The 21,641-nt window shown below is 42.7% G+C and overlaps 1 protein-coding gene across 1 annotated transcript; it reads left to right on the top strand.

The window, feature by feature from the left end:
• Positions 1-281: 281 nt before the first annotated feature.
• On the top strand, positions 282-21,293 carry CDK7 (cyclin dependent kinase 7). Its single transcript, XM_073680196.1, has 12 exons — positions 282-465; positions 2,424-2,483; positions 4,728-4,761; positions 12,604-12,671; positions 13,672-13,740; positions 14,634-14,744; positions 15,061-15,179; positions 15,832-15,931; positions 16,017-16,103; positions 16,977-17,126; positions 17,666-17,813; positions 20,607-21,293. Exons 1-12 carry the CDS (start codon positions 382-384, stop codon positions 20,633-20,635), a joined length of 1,059 nt encoding a protein of 352 aa, XP_073536297.1. The 5' UTR covers positions 282-381; the 3' UTR covers positions 20,636-21,293.
• Positions 21,294-21,641: the final 348 nt, after the last annotated feature.

The following is a 21,641-nucleotide window of genomic DNA, read 5'->3' as shown; positions in this document are numbered from 1 at the left end:
AATAAAAGGAATAAACACTGAAGAGTAGAACGGCCCCTTGTTATAGAACGCAGACGTTTGTAACCATAGAAACCACCTCAGCACCACACGGGCAAACACGTGGCTCAAGTAACCGGATGTGGGATCTAGTGGCAGTTATGAGAATCTTTACGTCAGCGCTAGAGTCACTACGTACAGAACAGAAGTCCTCGTTTGTGCAGCGGCGTCCTTTGTGTTCTCTATGCAAAGTTTCACGTACGTATCACCACAAAGATGGCGGCGCCTGTGCGACCTCTAGCGTTCGGCTGTGTAGCACACAGCAGCCGCGGCCGGAAGTAGAGAGGGGGCGGGGCTAATGTTAAATGCCGGTGTTGTTAGGCAGGTGGAGGTGACGGAGGCATAATGGAGGCTCCCGGGGCTGGAGGCATAGAGGTCCGCTCCCGGGCTAAGCAGTACGAGAAGCTGGAGTTCTTAGGGGAGGGACAGGTGAGTGACGGCTTCCCCAGACCCTGCTCTTCTGGTATCTGTAGTTCTCCACTGGTGCTGATAGAATGGCCAGTATTGTCCTCCACTGTCAGCTAATAGTTACATCTTATTGGAGCTGCTTCTTACAGTCTTTGCAGAAAATTATTTTTTTTACACTTTTGTTTTTTCATTTTCCTATTTCAAAACCCATTATTTTTTGCATTTCCCCGTCCGCAGCCGTATGAGGCTTGTGTTATGGGAGACAACTCGAAGTCCGATGCCATTCACTTACAATGTCCTGGGAATGGGATGAAATTCCAAGTGAAGTGGAAATAAGAACACGCCGGCGCCCCCGTCTGCTGGACGTTATTTTTACAGCGTCGCTGTGCCGTAAGAATCCCCTGTCAGTATGGATCTCCGGCTCGGTGCGATTATGCCAATACCAAACGTGTAGTGTTTATATTTTTTTATTATTATTTTAGTGATTTAAAAAAATTCAGAACTTTGTAAAATAAGTTTAAAAAGTTCTGTGTCGACCAATAAACGTCATTTTTCTGTCAGAGCGACTGTGCGAGGGCTTGTTTTTCCCTGTGATGAGCTGAAGGTTTTATTGGTCCCATTTTTACAATATTTTGATCATTGCTTTGAATGTTTTTGGTTGAGGAGGAGCAACCAGAAAAATAATGATCAAATGTGTTTGTGTGGTTTTTTTTTTTTTTTTTTTTTTTTTTACACACTTTATTTTCTAGTCCTTTTTGGGAACTGTAGCCTAATCGCTTGTTCTATATACTACAGTGCAGCTGTATATCGGAAAAGTCATAATCTCCTATGTAAGTGCACTAAGATTGTGGCACTGCGGTTTTACAGAAGACCCCAGCTGCCATGGCAACCCCTCGGTACCTATAAATCGCATTGGGGAAGGAAGAGTGCTATCAGTTAGAAGCCCAATTTAAATGTCACTTTCAGAGATATGCAGTGATAAGAGCTCGCTCCAGTCGCTGCTGTTAGAGGCAGGCGCCGGCTGTATAACACAGCTGTTATTTTTTGCCTCTTGTGAAGTGGGCTCTGATCATGAGTCCACCTCCATGACAGATATATACCCCGTGGAGTAAGAAGTGGTTGTCCACTACTGAGCAATCTCTGCCTAACTCGCTTCAGGGCCCCATAGAAATGAAACACAATCCCTGCTCCTGCAGCGGCATTGTTTATTCATGTGACATTGTTATGTGATCACTGATCGGCTGGAGCTTTAGCTAATTCCTTTTACTCGGATCGCCTGCAGCGGTCACGTGACAAATCGTGACATCACCTATCCATTGTTTTTAATTTTATGGGGTTCTAAAGTGATTCGGCTGAGGTTGTCCAGTAGTGGACAACACCTTTTTAACCTACAGGTCGTCCTCTACAATTAGTTTAAAGTAACACTGTGTTCGTTATATCTGCAGTATGCTGCAGCCAACCAAACGTACCTATTCACCAACTATGGCCATCATCAGCTTGGAATAGTTTGATTTCTGTCTGGAGTAGTGCAGCTCTCCACATTTTCTTTTTGAGATTTTTCCAGTGTAAAACAAAAAACATAAGCCTATACAGCACCTTGTCCTCCCTGCACATGCCTCCAACGAACACTGCTGTCGTCTGTAAGCTGATCTAGCCCCCAGAACTTTTTTGTAGCCACACTGACTATGAAATGACGCTCCCTCCTTTGGTTCATTATCTGTAAAAGTGGATATTTCCTGTAAAGTGCCCGTCCCTTTAATTTAGACAGTGAACAAAAAGAAATACACCTCCTCCTCCCCCCCCCCCCTCTTTACACCCCATTACAGGTACCTTATTTTAATTCTGCCTCCCTGCATTGCATTCTCTCTCATGTACGACCCTTTCCCAGCTGCTGCGGTCACATCTGTGTGTGGCGTGTAACATGTTTTCCCCAGATTGAGTGTATTTATTCTCAGATCGTTTTCTTTGCTTCTTTCTAGTTTGCCACCGTCTACAAAGCGAGGGATAAGAACACAGATAAAATAGTGGCTATTAAGAAGGTGCGTTACACTATATATGATATATTTTTTTTTTTTTTTTTAATTGATCCATTGTATCTAAAATAAGAGTCTGGGTGTCAGGTTCTTCTGCCTTTCAGATGGCTTGGTTAAAATTATTGGAAAAAAGAAGAGGTTCTAGCGCTGCTTCTCTGCTGCTGCTTTGGTCTTTGTTTACTAGCTGCGCTGGTGACTTCCCGACTACGGCGCACATCACCACTGCTGCCAATCACTGAGTTCAGTGGCTCTGCTCAGCAGGTACAAGGTGTAGAAGGTACAAGTTGCTGAGCTCAGTGATTGGCTGCAGCTGTGATGAGCACTGTAGTTGTGATGTCACTGTAATTGCTCCTGCTTTTTATTGTGTTTAACATGACACTGGCTGGGGGATGAACACTATTCCTGGAAAATCCCTTCAATTACAAATGTCCTATAATTTTGGATCTACAGCTACTATTCAGTCCTCCTATATTTTTCCATGCTAACAGACAAAATAAAGTATGTGTATTCTTCTCTTGCAGTCATATTCACTTCGATCTGCACCCTACTTTTTGCTGTCTTCCCAATGAATATGCTCCTTTTAGGCAGGGCGATAATTGGGAAGCAAATATACCTAGGAATGCTCGTTTCCGACTATCAGGCTGATGATCACTTGGCCAACGAGCAATGTGTTTTGTTTTTTTTTGTAACTGGTTTAAAAATCATCGTTCTCAGCAGCACATCTTCCAGGATGTGCTGCCGAGAAAAATGGTATTCTATGTGCACTGAACAACCATTTTAACCAGTGTTCTGTGCACGTGGGAGTGCAGTTAGCATGTATAAACTTAAAGAGAACCTGTCAGCTGGATTTTGCTGAGTAAAGTACACAAATGGCCATATTGGCGCTCTTACACTGATTAAAATGATGCCTTCGGTGAATAAATCTGTTTTGTGTAATGAGTGATTACACAAAGCTATGATTCCAAGAAAACTTAAAAAATAAGTCTGAAATACTGGCCCTGCTAACACTTCCTCAAGGAAGGCATTCATGCAAGCATTACTTGTGGGCTGCCAGATATAGTGGTGCTCAGGTTGAGCTACAACCGTACAAAATTGTGAGCGAAAAATGCACGAAAAGCCAAATGAGAGCTTCACTCACCACTGTTACGTGAAAAAGCAGCATTTCTTATGGTTGTCGTATGAGGAGGGGAGACATAGCAAGGTAAGTAAGCGACAGCTGTTTCATGTAAACTGCGCCTCTTCCAGCTCTGATTTTTTTTCACCTGGTCGTGAGTGCCACTCAAATCGTCAATCACTCATTACGCAAAAAAACACAAAATGGATTTCTTCACTGCCTGTATCATTTTAATCAGTATCGCCATGCCAATATGGCCATGTCTGTACTTTACTTAGCAAAATCTTGCTGACAGGTTCCCTTTAAACGACTGCTTTTAAGCTTGCCTATATCGACGGTTGTTGAATGTCCGTGGTCGACACATGTTGACTCGGCATAAGAATTAACGTACTAACAGAGAAGGCAAGACAGTCTGAAGACCGCACGGTCGATTGGATGCATTCCTATTATGCACATGTCTACATTCAGGTGTCTTTACATAATAACCAGGACTGAATAGACCAAAAGTTTCCAAGATCCTGTTGACAGATTGTCATCGTCATCTCTTCCCCTGGAGCCAAAGTAGCCTGTCCCCGCGCTTCCTGCTGAGACCGACCCAAATAGTAAAATGTCTCCTACAGATTCTTTATCCAATGAAACCCTTTGCACCCCTTTTTTTTTCCTCCTTTTAAAAAGTTAGGCTGTGTGCCCACTATGCGTTTTTCAAGCGTTTTTGATGCGGAATTTCCGCAGCAGAAACGCTCTAAAAACGCTTGGTAATCCGTGCCCCACGATCCCCAATGAAAATCTGCATGTTCTGTGCCCATGCCGCAGCATGTCCATTATTTGTGCGTTTCTGCATGCGGATTTGAGGTCCCAATAGACTTGAAAAACTCAAGTCAAATCCGCATGTAAAAACGCTGCAAAAAACGCGTGTAAAATCCGCAAGCGTTTTTGACTGCCAAGAACACGCAGAAACGCTGCAGAAATTTTCTGCTTCGTGGGCACATAGCCTAATAAGCTTTAAAGATGCGTTGACTGTTGTTTTGACTTGTCCTTTGCGCACAAATCACTTATTTTCTTGATTTTTTTTTTTTTTTTTCCTCCCATGAAGTAGTAGTTTTATCTTATGTTCTATTGTCTTTTTTATAATATAGATTAAGCTGGGTCACAGAGCAGAAGCCAACGATGGTGAGTTCTTGTTATGTTCTATATGGTGCCCACATAATGCATAGCGGTGTACACTTCAGGGCAGTAGCAGGGTTACAAGTCTGGGCCTCATTTAGCCGCTCCATGTGTGACATGTGCGCCCCCTGCAGTTGTACTGAGCTTCCAGCACCAGGTGACTCTGGTTCAGTACCGCTGCATATGTTGGTATGTTACATCCAGAAAACAGGCTTGTACACTTGCATACATGTGAATAACGCCTTACAGTTTTTTGACTACTCTGTTATACTACCAGAAACTAAAAGAATGGAAGACCTTTTGCCTCAAAGCTGACAAACTAAAGGACCTTCTAGTGTTTTTATTCCTTAATGTAATATGAGTTAAATGGCGTCTGTCAGCCCAAGACAACAGTATAATCTAAGCACATAGTTTTGTACAGCCCACTATAAAAGTCCCACCTTTAGTCTTCTAATCATCTCCTTAGTGCTGCATAACTGAAGTCTAATCAAATATACTAATTAGGAGGCTTGGTGCCCCCATGGTGGGGCCAATGGGCTTGGTGCCCCCATGGTGGGGCCAATGGGCTCGGTGCCCCCATGGTGGGACCCACTGGTTTGGCATGCCCCCACTTCCTTCACTGGTGATGGACAGCGCTGGGTTGTCTGTCTGGAGTTAGCTTTGTCTGCAGAGAAAGGTCTGACAATCCAGCGCTATCCATCACCAGTGAGGGTGGCGAGGACATGCCAAACCAGTGAGCATAACCGTGCACGGAGCACCCGGATTAGCATCTTTTATTATACTTCAGTTGCGCAGAACTGAGGCAGCGATTAGCAGACTAAAGGTGCAGTTGTTATATAGAAGGAAAAAGGGAATTGAAGTCGGCGCTCTGACCAGGTAAGAATCAAAATGTATTGATTAAGGGTGCAACTGTCGCGCCAGAAACGCATTTGAAAGTTTTTATTGGATCAAATTAAAAACAAAACCATTAAATGTTGATACATTTTTTTTTAAACCTGGTCGAAGTGTTTTCCTTCTATCAATTGGCTGTGCTCACCAGCGGGCTGACACCTTCCTGTGGATACAGTGTGTCAGCTCCCTGACCCCCCCCTTCCTTTCTCCTATCTGTGCAGTTGTTATAGTTGCTATATCCCCTAATAGGCCATATAGGAACACTTTTGGCTGACGCGCTCCCTTTAACCCCTTTTAGACGTAGGACGTATTATTTCCTGTATCGGGTCCTCATGTAGGGTGCGGGCTGCTCCATACACCGCAGGCTGTTGCATTGTAGCAGCACTGAACGCTGGTCTGATAACAACTGTAATTTAACATTGTAATTGCTGTTGTCAATCACTCACCGTGGCATTTAAATGGCAAGACTGCCGGCGTGCATGTTCCCGCTCCAGCTCCCATTAGCCACCCACCATGTGATTGTGGAGAGCTGATGGGATGTAATTGCAGTTATTGGCCTGCCGAAGCCCCCTTTACTTGCCATCTATCTCCTCCTCAGAAGCCCAGCCATAGACTGGACTGCATAGGCGAACGTCATTTAGCCTATATACTGCCATACGATTGGAGCAAATGTGCTTATTGTTTACAGTATTATGTATAGAACAAACCATGAAATGATCACAGGTTCCCTAAGGGAATGTTCACACGACCAGAAAACGCTCAAAAGAACGACCATATGCATTTCTATGTAAAAACGACTCGCTAGTCGTATGTTCAGTCTCTTGAGCGTCTTTTAACCACTTCAGGTTTTCAAAGATGCCAAGCAGTTAAAAGAAGTAAGCGCACCGTTCTTAAGGCATTTTCCTCTCTCTGATGTATAATTTACAATACAAGTGAATGGAAAGGCCATCTTGGGCGTTTTGCCAGTGGTTTTGCTTGTAAAACTGCCAGGAGTTTCTTAATTATTTATTATGCTCACTTATACAGCGCCATCATATTCCACAGCGCTGTACAGACATTCTTCTCACTCTCCCCATCGTGGCTCACAATCTAGATTCCCTATGAGTATGTCTTTGGAGTGTGGGAGGAAACCGGAGAACCCAGAGGAAACCCACACAAACACAGGGAGAACATATAAACTCCTTGCAGATATCGTCCTTGGTGGCATTTGAACCCAGGACCCCAAGGCTGCAGTGCTAACCACTGAGCCACCATACAGTGCTAATCACTGAGCCACCATGCTGGCTTCATTGTTAAAATAATATTTAAAAAAAAGTTTAAAGCTTTCAGAAATTGACAGATGGAAAAGCTGGTGTTTCATGAAGCATCTTCCTCTTAAAAAGCTCTGTGAGTTCGCCTGCCTGAAAAAGATGTAGTGTGCACACACACTAGCCTAAAATAAAGGTAAAGCACCAATCCAGTGCTTTTTGTTTGTTTTTTTTCCTTTTCTACGCTGGAGTGGTGCTACTAAACTAAGTTCTCTGTCCTTAGTTTTATACTCGCCAGCTGCTGTCTTCTGCTCTTCCTGGCACTGCTCCAGTCCTGATCCATCATTTTGTGACTGACCGGAAGTCAGAGGTAATGGTCACAAGTTGTTCTAAGTGTAAGGGTAAGTGCCCACGATGCAGAGCGTTTTTGCCTCTCTCTGGCAGAAAAAAACGCATGCAGATTTGCATGCGTTTTTACATGCGTTTTTTCAAGCGATTTTGAGCATCACTTGGAAAAGTGCTTGACAAGTTGGTCACACAATATAAATCCATGCAACCGGTATGGATTTATATTGTGTGACCAACTTAGATGCTTTAAATGCTGCATCTATAGTAAAAAAAAAAAAAAAAAAAAAAAAAAAAAAAGACCTGTATACTCACTCACCTCTCCGGCATCCCGCGCTATACTGGCAGGACCTGCGGTGACTCATTTAGTCAGCTGGTGGTCACGCGACCATCACCTGACCGCTGACGTCAGCGGTTGCTTGACCATCAGCTGATTAAATGACGTCACTGCAGGTCCTGGCAGTACGATGTGGGATGCCGAGGATAGGGGACGTGGCCGGGAGGAGACCGGAGAGGTGAGTATACAGATTTTTTTTATTTTTAACTATTTCTTTTTTTTCACCGCGTGGTAGCCGGGATGAAGAGTTGTAGTCTCCTCTTCATCCTGGGTACCACACGCACCGCGATTACGCCGCATATTCGTGGCCATTGAATTTAATTGAAACGCACCAAATCCACATATACCTGCGGGTTTGCTTCGTTTCAATGTTTCTCAGTGGCCGCGAATTTGCGGCGTAATTGCGGTAGAATTGGTCATGCTGCGTTTTGCAAGGCAATGCGAATTTGGCGCGCTAATTAGCGCATCATTGCAAGAAGATGGGCACTGCTATAGAATTGTGAATGTAACTGGGTGCTACAGTACCCTGATATAATTGTATAATATAGTTTAGAAGAAAAAAGACTCAGGATATACAACCGTGCACACCCAATATTAGAAAAGTGAAAAAATCTTTATTACATGATTACACACTGACAACACAAGAAAAAATAAAAACATTTAAAAACAGACAAGGCATTACAATGTTCATGGGGGAAGAACAATAATAATGTTCCAAAGCAATAAATCCCCCTTAAGCCACAGGTATAGTTTGTATCATTTTTAATATCCCATAATACAACATTGATTTTGACCAAGCTATGTCACCCTTGTTAAGAGTACTTCAGCACAACTAGACCAAACATGGGTGATGAACCAGGCACTCCCAAGTGGTCAGACCATAAATCATAATAAATCAAGGAATGAGTGGGAGTAGTAACCTGCTAGCACTAGAGGATCGTACAATGTCAGTATTTACCAAAGCGTGTCACCCCACATCGTATGCGACATGGAATTACAAGTTCAATCATGTGTGGCAGAACAGGCACTCCTAAGTGGTCAAGGGGTAAATCGAAAGAAATAAAATGGCATAATTACCTGTTGGCACCAGAGACCCTACGCGTTACTCTGCTGGACCGCAGCTTCGTCAGGGGTATGTTGTCAGTGGACACGTGTACGTTAAATAGTCTGTCCAATTTAGTATGACTCCCTTCAGGTGAGGATCCATGCACAGCACATCCAAATTCACATTGCTTTGCATGGCAGATGGTTTTACAAGCGTTTTCGCGGCCGTAAAAACACCGCAAAAACGCTATAAAAACGCTACGTGGGCTCATAGCCTAAGTGTATGAAAGCCCAGCAAATACTGGAGCGATCCAGCAGGTACCGATAACAGAAGACGACTTCTGGTAAGTATGATACTAGGGGCAAGGAACGTAGATTAATGGCACCACTGCAGCGGTAAAATAAAAAATAAACAAAAAAAAAAAATAACAGTGCATTAGCGCTTTAAAGAATTAACAAAAGTAAAAATTATGTAAAAATTCCAATCACTCCTTTTCCCCATGTGTAAAAATAAATATATATATATATATATATATATATATATATATATATATATATATATATATATATATATATCTCGCATTTTCAATGTCCTTACTATCAATTTTAAAATTAACTCAAACGATAAACGCTGTAAAAAAAAAAAAAAAAAAAAAAGAGGAAATGTGAAATTGTGTTTATTACAAAAAAAATTGCAATAAAAAGCACTTGTATGTTAACCAGAACAATATCCAACTTTTTTTTAACAAATTTCTGTTTGGTATTTTTCTTCACCACTTAAAGGGGTTGTACCATGTTTGAAAGTTATACCCTATCCATAAGTGAGAGCACCTCTGTTCATTCTCTGGGTTTGGCTGTCTGACTATCCCATTAGGAATGAATGGAGCAGCAGTGCGCACGATTGACCACTGCTCCATTCACGGGGGGCTCCTCGGGGTTCTCTTCAAGTACTTGGGATCAGTGGAGGTGACAGTGGTCAGACCCCAGCAGTCGAGAAGTTATTCCCAATCCCTTTAAATAAATAAAAAAAACTGTACATGTTTGGCATTGTTGTAATCACACTACTTGGACAACTCCTTCTCAATCTGAATGTTTGCTCCAGTTTAAAGTAAAAACACTTCTACTCCTCTCCATGCCGGCACCATTCCAGTGGTGTCGGTACTCGCTCTCCCAGGGCTCACGTGAGGTTGTTGCGTCACACGAGCCCTGGGCCCAATCACCACTGGCGTCACTCTCCCTGCCTTGGGACTTGTCCCGCCAAAACAAGTCCTCGTACAGCTATGTTCATGAAGATAATGAAAAGATCTAGCTCTTTAAAGAAAGTAAGTAGAACACGAAGGCGCAAAAAAAAAGGTGTTAAAGATAATTGCATATGCTGCTATTAAAAAGGTAACTACTGTATTTTTTAGAATATAAGATGCACCTAGGTTTTAGAGGAGGAAAAAAAATAAAAAATGTGGTCATGATGCACTGTTACTGGGGTGGGATCTGCTGCTGACACTGTTATAGGGGTAATGTCCCCCAATTCTGTACTACTATCCCCCATCCTGGTGTATATGGCTCCTCATCCAGGTATACATGGGCCCCCCATCATGCCGCACACACCAAAAAAACAAACAATTCTACTCACCTTCCCTCTGATCTAGTGCGGCGTCCTGTTCTGATGCTGGCAGGTGATTTCAGCTTGTAAGCCGTGCATGACATCACTGCCTTGCACCCCCACACGCCGACGTCGGCTGTCGGAATACTCACTGCTCCCCACACCTGGGACTATGGGAGTGGGGAGCAGTGAATATTCATTTTACTTAGTAGCGGACACACGTGATCACCCAGCTGCTGTAGGAAGCCGGTGGCTGCAGTTAACGCGTGTGCCCCCTATTAAAGAGAATGAATATTCACTGCTCCCCACTCCCATAGTCACGCCCTTTTCTGCGCAGGCTTCAGTGCATAGAGATGGGCGGGGTTATGGGCATGGGAAACTGAATATTTTCTTTAATAGCGGGCACACGTGTTAGCCGGAGCCTCTGGCTTCTGCCTCCTGTGACCTGCTCTGCTTCCACTCCCCTCCCCCACCCCCCACTTTCCTCCAGAAAATATTTTGGGGAAAAAGTGCATCTTATAGTCCGCAAAATACGGTATATATTTTCTGGTTGTAATGTAATATTTTGGCCACTAGATGGCCTCCTATGTCAGGTTGTGGCCACTAGAAGTTCACACTGAAAACTGTCCTAAAACTAGTACAAGTGGAATATGTGGAGGATATTTTTGGTAGCTGTGTATTTTGTAGTGATCTGTATTGTTTCCTTCCACACTCAAAGACAAACTAATAGGGAATCTAGACTGTGAGCCCTAATGGGGACAGTGATAATGATGACTGGACAGCGCTGTGGATATGTTGGTGCTATATAAGCAAACAAAATTAAGAAGTAATTCCTATATTAGTTAATACCTTGACTGTCATTTTAGCATTGGTGTTAATGTATTAATACAGAGCTCAATTATAAGTTACACAATTCTATGATGTGTTTTTTTTTTTTACTACCTAAACCATTTCCTGAGCAGCTCAAGAAATACAATCACAAATTCCATACTGTGCATGTCTGGGTTTATTAGAAAATATATTTTAATATCAAAGGAGTTTTCCCACAAACAGAAGTTATTTTAATCAATAGATCTTGGAATAATAATAGTTTCCACAATTGGATGTGTTTAAATAAAATGTTCCTGTGCTGAGATAATCTTATAAATGTGTCCCTGCTGTGTATTGTGTAATGGCTGTGTCTGACCGTGCGGGGACATGGTCTGATCATACCACAGCTCCTTATCTCAGCACAGGAACATTTTATTTAAACACATCCAATTGTGGAAATTATTATTCCAAGATCTATTGATTAAAATTAAAATTAACTTTTGTTTGTGGGAAAACTCCTTTTAAACTTGCATATTTCTTAGAAAATCCCTATTAAATCTTCCCCTTTTCATTGGCATGATGTGGTGACTTTCCCACCCCCTTCACTTGCAGACTTGCTCTCCTCTCTGCTCGCTCCCTCCTGCTGTTGGAGCTTTATAATAATCTTTTATATGGCTACCGAGGAGCGGTCTGGGAATGTGCCGGTCACTGACCTCCATCTCGGTTCGGCAGTAAGCCACCGCGGTGACTGTGCTCATTAACCACAGGCGTGTGTACCTTCCTTTCCCCGGCCTGGTTACAGGTGGTTTAGTTGTGGCTTATAGATGGCTTATGTCATGTTGCTGTTTGCAGCCATTCGTCTTGTACAATGGTTTCCGTAGGACACAGTAAAGTTATTCAGTACATGACTAGTAAACCGATCAGTATCAGATGTCGGGTTATTAGCTTTTTTGGGGTTTTGGAGGCCTAAGCTGTCATACATTTGAGATTAGCCTGATAAATTTCTGCCAACATTGAGAGTTCATTTCTCAACTATTTAAAGGGAATCTGTCACCAGGTTTTTTTCCACCTTGTCTGAGAGCAGCACGATGTAGGGGCGGAGACCCTGATTCCAGTGATATCACTTACTGGGCTGCTTAGAGTAGTTTTTATAAAATTTGCGTTTTATGAGCATAATATCACAAGTAAACCTGTTGCCAAATAGTCCAACCATAGTCCCACCACTGATTGGCAGCTTTCTGCCTATGCACAGTGTACACAGAAATTTTTATCAAAACTGCAGCACCCAGTAAAATAAGTGACACATCCCTGGAATCAGGGTCTCTGCCCCTATACTATGCTGCTGCTCAGCAAAAATCTTGTGACAGATTTCCTTTAAAGGGGGGCTCTGGAGATTGAGGTGAATTGGGGAAGACCTATTTTGGGTTCGTTCAATTACCAGTAATTTCTCCAAGACCATCGTCGTTTAATATTCGATATTGTCAGACTTATTTTCTAACGCATCATTATATATATATATATATATATATATATATATATATATATATATATTTTTTTTTTTTTTTATGTTACAGGTATAAACAGAACGGCATTAAGAGAAATCAAACTTCTACAAGAGTTAAGTCACCCGAACATTATAGGTGTAAGTACCGAGTGTTCTTCTCCACCAGCACATAATTCCTCCTATACAAATACTTATCTGCTCCACAGTTAAGCGCTCAGCTGTTAATGGTCAGAGATGAATATAAAAAAACAAAACCGGAACTGTTGTCTTTGTTAGACTCAAAATGAGTTAAAATGGTAAAAGAAGCAACACTTGCCCCACTAATGATCAGAGAAAGGAAAAAGGTGCACACCCAGAGATACAGGACACCATATAACTCCACGATTAAGACCATGACAACCCCATTGATATGTATAAATCACTGTACAACAATGAAATGCAACAGGGGCACCAGTGCATGAGTGCGGGGGGGTGGGGGGAGCAGGGGCACCAGTGCATGAGTGCGGGGGGGTGGGGGGAGCAGGGGCACCAGTGCATGAGTGTGGGGGGAGCAGGGGCAACAGTGCATGAGTGCGGGGGGGTGGGGGGAGCAGGGGCACCAGTGCATGAGTGCGGGGGGGGGGGGGGAGCAGGGGCACCAGTGCATGAGTGCGGGGGGGGGGGGGGGCAGGGGCATGAGTGCGGGGGGGGGGGGGGCAGGGGCATGAGTGCGGGGGGGGGGGGGGGGAAGCAGGGGCACCAGTGCATGAGTGCGGGGGGGGGCACCAGTGCATGAGTGCGGGGGCTGTTGGCAGGTTTAGGGGTAGTATTGTTGTTTTATTTTATTACGTTTGCTGCTACCTTGTGTTCATGGAGACTGGTAACCTGTGTCACCCGCTTAGCTGCTGAGCGCTAATAATGCCGAGCTAATGTTCACTGACTAGATGTCTTCTACCTTTGGTGGATTGTCTATGTATGATGCACATCTGTGAACAGCTCCATGTAAACCCGAACAAGATACATCTATAACCATTTGTTCTTCTATATACAATATAGGGGGTTGTATCTATGATGTTACCTGGAGATTGTAAGCTATCCATGGTATAATGTCAAACCAATTCAACTTATTTTGGAAAACTGTTTAAATCTGTCATTGCAGCTTTTGGATGCCTTCGGCCACAAGTCAAACATAAGTCTGGTGTTTGACTTCATGGAAACAGATCTAGAGGTAAGAAGAAGGCTAATGTCAATGATACTGGGCTGTTTGATTCTTTCTCCATCGTTGGACCTAATACTTCTCGAAGCTGAAAGTTTATTCTAATTAAGTCTAGACAATCCTATCCCTTTGGATAGGCTATCGTTATAAGATTGGTGGTCATCGAACCATAAAATGTTCAATGACTAACCAAAAATGCCCGTAGGCCAGGGTTTGAGGCTGTGTCAGTCACAGAAGTGGATTGTTCCAAGAACCGACTGTAGAGATGAGCAATTCGGTTCTTGGTGCCGAGGTCCAGCAAGTACTCATCTCTCTGCGTCCTGAATCCTCGGCAGCTTAGTAGGCCCTATAACATCATAGGGCCTAGCAAGCGCCAGATGTGGGTGCAGACGTGAAGACCAGCTGTCACGGAGAACCCGGACTGGACATCAGACCAGGGCAGCAGGAACCAAACTGCTAATCTCTAATAGACTGTCCACTTTCTCTGAAGTCTCCTTTTTGGAGTATTGTGATGTAAGCAAGTTGTCATCTCCATTATGTGATGTTAGATTTGTGAGTCCCACTGCTGGATATACACCAGTTGCATCCCCCTTCTCCCTTAACTACAAGATTGTGGCAAGGAGGGCTTGTATGGCCGGGCAGCCGGGTATGCTCCCTGCTGCTCGATTGGTAAAGTCTTTGGCGCTTGACTATCTTCGTCAATGCCATGGACTTAAAAGGATCCTGGAGAATGATAGGGCTCCCAGTGGCAGGACCAGCAACATCTGGGTGGTAGGTAATAACTTTCTCAGACTGGAAATTCCCTTTTTAAGGCTATATTCACACCAGTATTGGTTATTGTGGAAAACATCATCGTTATTCTGTAATAATGAATAAGTACTAAGGTGATATCATTATTTCTTCAGGCAATTATAAGGGATACGAGCTTGGTCCTAACACCGGCACATATTAAGTCTTACATGCTGATGACCCTGCAAGGACTGGAGTACTTGCATCATCTGTGGATCCTGCATAGGGTGAGCGATTCCATATGTTTGCTACCTGTAAGATGACGCTTTGGACCCACAATGGTGATGCTGCTGAGACTTCAATGCAGTTCCTTTACCATGCATGTGAAGGGCCACCAAAGGCAAAGCTTTACTTTTAGGCTGGAGTCACACATGTACACTTCAAAAATGTTTGGTGCTTATTCTTGACCCAAAACCAGGAGTAGACTACTAATTTTATCATCTTCATGGTGATTGATGTCATTGATGTGCGGTACTTGTGATACTAGCACAGGAAGACACAGCTCCCATGTCATATTTCTGACATTTAATTTCTCTTTTGCAGGATTTAAAGCCAAACAATTTATTGCTAGATGAGAACGGGGTCCTTAAACTGGCTGATTTTGGTCTGGCGAAATCGTTTGGGAGTCCAAACAGAATTTACACTCATCAAGTGGTAACCAGGTATGTGACTTGCTTGCATTATGTGAGTAAGAGGCTTTGTGCACGCAAAGTGTTGGGAACAGAAATTCTCCAACTCTTAAAATTCTTCAAAAATTGAAGGTTCTGCTCCAAAAAAATCTTTACTAAAAAGACTGTGCGCCGAGGCAACAACAGCAGCGGAACTTCATAGGTGTTGTCTCCAGATAAATCTTCATCATTCTTCTTGCTTTGTGACAGTAAGCGGGGTGCGGTGCTCCCCTAAAGGCTGGCAGTTCAGACCATGGCTCTCTTCCAGGCTGCTAGAGAGGCAGTTTTTGCTTCCGCAGCATGGGTGAAGCACACAGATCCAGTAATACAGCCAGCCTCCGAGCACTGATCATGGCTGCTTGTACCACTCACTCTGCCTAGGTAACCAGCCGCACTGACACTGCAACCTATGCAATAATATGTAAAATTAAAAATCAAGAATGCAAGGATTTTTGGTAATGGGTAAATTGCAAAATTGCTTGTTTTTTTAAAAGCACTCTGCAATTTTACCCATTAATGAAATTGAGACATTACCTTTTTAAGAGAGAACATCCTGGATCCTGGACAGTTAATGATTTCCTATGTGCAATGTTCATTACATTAATTTATTTCAACAGGTTATATCTTAATTTGTTCGGCCTTTTAGGTGGTATCGGTCGCCTGAGTTACTCTTTGGCGCTAGGATGTATGGTGTCGGCGTGGACATGTGGGCAGTGGGTTGTATTCTTGCAGAACTCTTGCTAAGGGTAAGTTATAGAATTTGGGGTGATGTTAACAGGTAAAAAAAAGGGGAAAGCTCTTTTATAACATATGTAACTATTTCTAATTTAGGTCCCATTTCTACCTGGGGATTCTGATCTCGATCAACTTACAAAAATATTTGAGACATTGGGCACCCCAACAGAGGAGCAGTGGCCTGTGAGTATCCTGCCTGTCTGGATGTGATCAAAGGCAATATGCAGTATAAAGGGGGCCAACAAATGCAGAACTCATATGATTAGTCATTGGGCCCGAGTCTTTCAAAGACTCCATGTGCCGCCTTAGGCTGTGGGGCAACATGACTAGTTTGGCTGCAACACCTGCCTAACAAGCAAAGTTTGCTACATTGAAGCATAATACTACTGAATTGGGTCACTTTGTGACCTCCCAAGTGTACTTTGACAAGCAAGTTGTAAAAAATCTGACATGGTTGGACAGCTTGCTTGTTGCAGTCGCAGGACACTCACTTTTATAGCGTTTCACTGTAGCAGAGACACCTAGCATACTTTGGTCGTTAGACAGGTTTCGTGGCTAAAGTCACCGTGTAATGTGTCACCCTAATGGCGCTCTCTACAATATGAACAATATGTTAGATATTCTCATTTTTGAAGCTAGATGACTGCAGAATCTGGCAAAAATGAAAACCTCATGAAGCATTCCTTGTAGATCAAATACTGTCCGTGCAACACAATAGTGCCTGAGCTCCTTAAAGGGTTTGTACCAGGTTGGTAAGTTATTGCTTATTTATGTGATGGGTGAAATGCTGATCTCCAGGGGTTTGACTGCTTTGACCCCCTATCAATCGCAAGAGTCAGACTCAAGAGAGCACCAACTGAACGCAGCAAAGGACCAGTGTGTACTTCTGCTCCACTCATTGTCTATGTGGCTACTGGAGAAAGCGGAGGGACGTGCTTGGCTATCTGACAGTCCCAAAGAGCATGAATGGACCTCGGCCTCTGCTCAATTGCTGATGAGTGCCGTTTTTTTTTTGTGTTGTTTTGTTTTTTTTAACATTGTCTCTTTCTTTTGCAGGGCATGTCCAGTTTACCAGATTACGTGACATTTAAAAGCTTTCCTGGAACCCCACTCCATCTTATATTCAGCGCAGCAGGAGATGATCTCCTCGATCTTCTACAGGGTTTATTCACTTTCAGTCCTTGTTCAAGATGCACGGCTTCACAAGTACGTTGCTTTTTTTTTTTTTTTGTTCCGTATCGTAAGAAACAAACTTTTTAGTTTCAGGTTTGTGAATAGTTGTATATTCTTAGATAAGCCACCACATAATGCAACTGAGACATAAATGGCTCAGGGAAACATTCAGAAGGATTTGTATGGCCGATCTCTCTTCCGAACATTTGGCCGATTTCAATTCCAGCTGCCTTATCTTTATGTTCACGGACGTGATATTCGGGAGGCTCCCATATACATTAAATGACTGACTAATTACACCGAAATCTGCATGTTCGACTGACTTTCATCTGTGTTTGGGTCCTTGACTGGCTCCTCCAAATGACTGCATCTCTGCAAGGGAAAAGTGGAAGCTATATCAACGTTCACCTGCAATTGCTATACGGTCTAGAGATAGACATATAGTGATCTGCCACAAGAAAGGGGATCCTCAATAGGTCTTTCAGTTTATATTATTGGTGTTTTCTCTATTCGCTCTGCTCACAGTACTCAAGATATTAGTATAATAATATATTTTTTTTTCATTGGTTTAGGCATTGCGGAAAAAGTATTTCTGTAACAGACCGGCACCAACACCTGGGCACCTATTACCAAGACCCAACTGTTCTGTGGAAGCACTGAAAGAACAGCAAAACCTTACCGTGGGCATCAAAAGGAAACGGGTGGAAGGCCCAGAGCAAAGTAGGTGACTGTTTTGTTTTTTTTATATATACTGAAAGAGAGTAGAGCAGGTACCACTAAAAAGATATAGAAAGACCTACAGCACAGCAATGGGTGCAAAGCATGATGTACCAAAGAGCGAGAGTGATCACACGTAATCATGCTAGAAGTGTAAGATTATCAGAACACCACTATATGCATTATACAAGATATTATATATTTTACACGTAAACAATCAAACTGCCCAAAATAGGGTCGTCGTCTTTGAAAATATAATCTCATAGTAAAAACACCCTTATATAATGGTTCTATTTTATACAGACCATTAATATTGGCAGGAAAAAAAAACTTTGCAATAGATACATTAGATACATATTACAATAGAAGGAGAAAATTAGTGGCACTCACCTTTAAAATCCAAAGTCTTTATTTAATGACATATTAAAATTGGCTGCATGGAGGGAAGGAGCATGTCTGGAGGATGACGGCTGTTTTGTGCTGACCTGCGCTTCTATGGGTCCTGGTAGATCTGCTAGGACCCATTGATGCGCAGGTCAGCGCGAAATGGCCGTCGTCCTCCAGACATTCCCCTTCCATCCCTGCAGACAATTTTAATGTGTCATTAAATAAAGACTTTGAATTTTAAAGAATGGTGAGTGCCACTATTTTTCTCTTTCTATTGTGACATTTATGCATCTCCATAATTGAACACCCAGCACCCTTAGGTAGAGCCACTCAAGTCCAAGATTGATTCGCTAGTACATCTCTATTCATAAGGTGAATGAACAAAGGGGAATTCTAAATCAAACTAATATTTTGTGTGGCCACCGTGTGTTTTTTTTTATTTATTTTTTTAATCTATAATATAACGGGAAATGCGTGTCTCTATCTGAAGCCTGGATAGACTGCAGTCTGGCTCCAGACAGAATCACGCATCCAGCCGTTACAGGTAAGAGGAGTGTATGGGTCCGGAGATCACGGTATAGTAGACACTGAACGCATACTGCGATCTCCGGCGCTATTCTTAGATACTTACCTGATGGGAGGAGCTTTGCCAGAGACCGGGGCAGGAGTGAGGCGTCGGATCTGTGCATGCGCATAGCGCTATCCGGCGCCATTTTACTGAAGACACATTTGCAGTGTGTATTCAGCAAAATGGCGCAGGACAGCGCGGTATGGGCACGCGTGTACTCCGGCACCACACTCCTCCTTCGACAGAACAGGACGCAGCAGCGCTGGAGCACTGGGAAGAAAGGTGAGTATAAGAGGTTTTTTTTTTGTTTTTTTGTATGTGTGTACAGCGTGAAAGGGGTGAGGGGGGCCAATCATACTGGGATTGGGGTGTGAGGGGGGGGGGGCACGCATACCGGGATTGGGGGGTGAGGCGGGGGGGGGCACGCATACCGGGATTGGGGGGTGAGGCGGGGGGGGGCACGCATACCGGGATTGGGGGGTGAGGGGGGGGGGCACGCATACCGGGATTGGGGGGTGAGGGGGGGGGCACGCATACTGGGATTGGATACCATATACCAATAAAAATGCTCGCCACCTGGAGAGATAGATAGATAGATAGATAGATAGATAGATATATACACATATAGATATATATTATTTATTGTTTTTTTTTTTGTTTTTTTTTCACACCCATCTAAACCTCTTGCACATTATTGGATATTTTATGTATTAAATACAAAAAGGTTTTCTAAAGTGTACACTGCACTAGCCTAATTCTATGACTATAAAATCTTAACCAAGAAAGTCTTGTGCCTTGATTGATTCATCAAAGCTTTTATAGCAGAAAACTGGCGTGAAACTTTTTGCAACGTAAGATGGTGCAAAAATATTGCGACTTTTTTGTTGCTTTCACTCCAGTTTTGACCAGCTCTGCTAAACTGGGACAGGGCATGGTGACACCCGTTCATCTATTTAATGACCATCTGTGATGTTTTGTACACCACAAATCTCACTCCAGTCCCTGGCAGGTGTGAGATTTATAGCAAGGCATAAGACCCTTTTAAGACACCTGACTTCATTAAGAATTCATTAAGAAGCGTGCACCTCTTTAATTCATCGGCCGAGTTTGACTCCAGCATACGCCCTGGTCAAGACTGTCATGAACAAGGCCAAAAAGATGGTAGAAGGGAGAGCGAAGCTGATGTTCTGGTTCAGCTTCCTCAGGGGTTCTGTGTGTAGTAATGTTGGTGTTTTGTTTTTAATGAAATACTAATAAATTTGTTATAATTATAGTAGATGTGCACCATTTTCATGTGACCTTTCTGACTCGTTGGTACATTGTCGGCTAAATGATGTATAATTGAATATTCTTAATCCTGTGAACTTGGTTTCGGTCCTTCCCTGTACTGTAAATGTAATTTCTACTAATGCATCCAATGTTCCCGAAAATATGTTTATCCATCTTTTGTTTCTTGCATTGTAATGTAGATGATGCCGCATCATATGATTAAACGTGCCCACATTGTGCACTATCACTTATTGTGAACTTTGTGGGGGGGTGGGTTTATTCTGAAAGTACAGCATGGTGTACAGGTAATACAGTGGAGTTTAGTTTACTGTTGTGACTCTTTAGTCCAGAATATTTGATAATCCAGCATCTATCCTGTGCCATCCAAACCTAGTAATATGGAATTTACCACTAAATTTACTATCACATAAGCTTATGCCATATTTTATTTTTTCATGCCTAAATTTTAATAATTTCATAATCCTGATGTTTTTGTAATACAGATTTAACGTGTAACCTTGGTCTTCCATACTAATCTGCATTTGGCTTTTTTTTTTCCTCTTGTTTTTCAGAGGACATTGTGAAAAAGTTGAGCTTCTGAAGGCGCACTGGTATTACTGAAAATAATTGCTGCTATTACAAACCACTTCAATCTTTGGACATCAACATATACTGGACATGAAGATAGACTCTGTAATATATTGTATAATAGTTTTTCCCACTGTTCATAGTAACAATATAATTTTTTTTAAACCTTTAGCCGACCTGTATAAACATCTCTACTCCAAAAGACTCATAAATATAATTATATTTATATAGATTATAACTTTTTTTGACAAGTGATGAATCTGGTTAGAGATGCAATTTACTGGAATGATCATTAAATCTGCTGTAGTAAAACTTCTCTTTTGAGGCTCGTAGCCCTGGAAATGCAGCAGAAGTCCTAGGTTATAGAAGCTGTAAATCTATAAAATAAATCTATAAAATACACATTAAAAAAGCTAATCTTCTCCATTCCTCTAGATTGCAATCTGAGCCTAATGTGACATGTACAAGTAGGGTTTCCTCATGCTGGAGATCAGCCATTCCTTCCTCTTTACAATCCGGTGACAACTGTCTACTAAGGGCGAGAGAATGAGGTCTCGCCCCGTACAGGAGAGGACGCCGCTCATTGCTTGTTTTACCGTAACAGTAACGCTGATGTTTTCTTGTGTAGATTAAATGTACAGATGACAGGTATGCTGCTCTGTTTATTTCACTGAAGTGGGTAATTGTGTTTTATATTAACTGATAAGATCATTACTTTGTATCAGGGATACTGGGGTAATATACTTATTACTTTGTGACCTGATTGCAAGCTGTTAGTTTATTCATCGGTCATAAAATATCGTGGAAACAGTGTATTGCTGTTGGGGTATTTGCGTAGACACTGACCTATAGTCTAAGGGTCCGTGTACATGGTCAGACCGGCAGCATGATATGACTGCCGATCTATAAACTTTTACCGATCGGCGGCCGTTGAAATGCCTGTCTATATACAGGCAGACCGAAGTAAACGATGGCATAGGTTTCGGCAGCCCAAGTCCTTTTTATCCAGACAGCTCTTG

The sequence above is a fragment of the Phyllobates terribilis genome, unplaced genomic scaffold (genome assembly GCF_046119375.1).
Source record: "Phyllobates terribilis strain yellow unplaced genomic scaffold, ASM4611937v1 Scaffold_1__5_contigs__length_1240528914, whole genome shotgun sequence".
NCBI classification, from domain to species: Eukaryota; Metazoa; Chordata; class Amphibia; order Anura; family Dendrobatidae; genus Phyllobates; species Phyllobates terribilis.
Note: the sequence above shows the minus strand (reverse complement) of the source record. Positions and strands in the feature narration are given on the sequence as shown.

Bases quoted from the DNA above. Each gene is read 5' to 3' on its own strand.
- CDK7 (XM_073680196.1), top strand. From the start codon at position 382: ATGGAGGCTCCCGGGGCTGGAGGCATAGAGGTCCGCTCCCGGGCTAAG. The intron at 13,741-14,633 runs GTAAGAAGAAGG...TTATTTCTTCAG, and splicing joins TCATGGAAACAGATCTAGAG to GCAATTATAAGGGATACGAG. The intron at 14,745-15,060 runs GTGAGCGATTCC...TCTCTTTTGCAG, and splicing joins ATCTGTGGATCCTGCATAGG to GATTTAAAGCCAAACAATTT.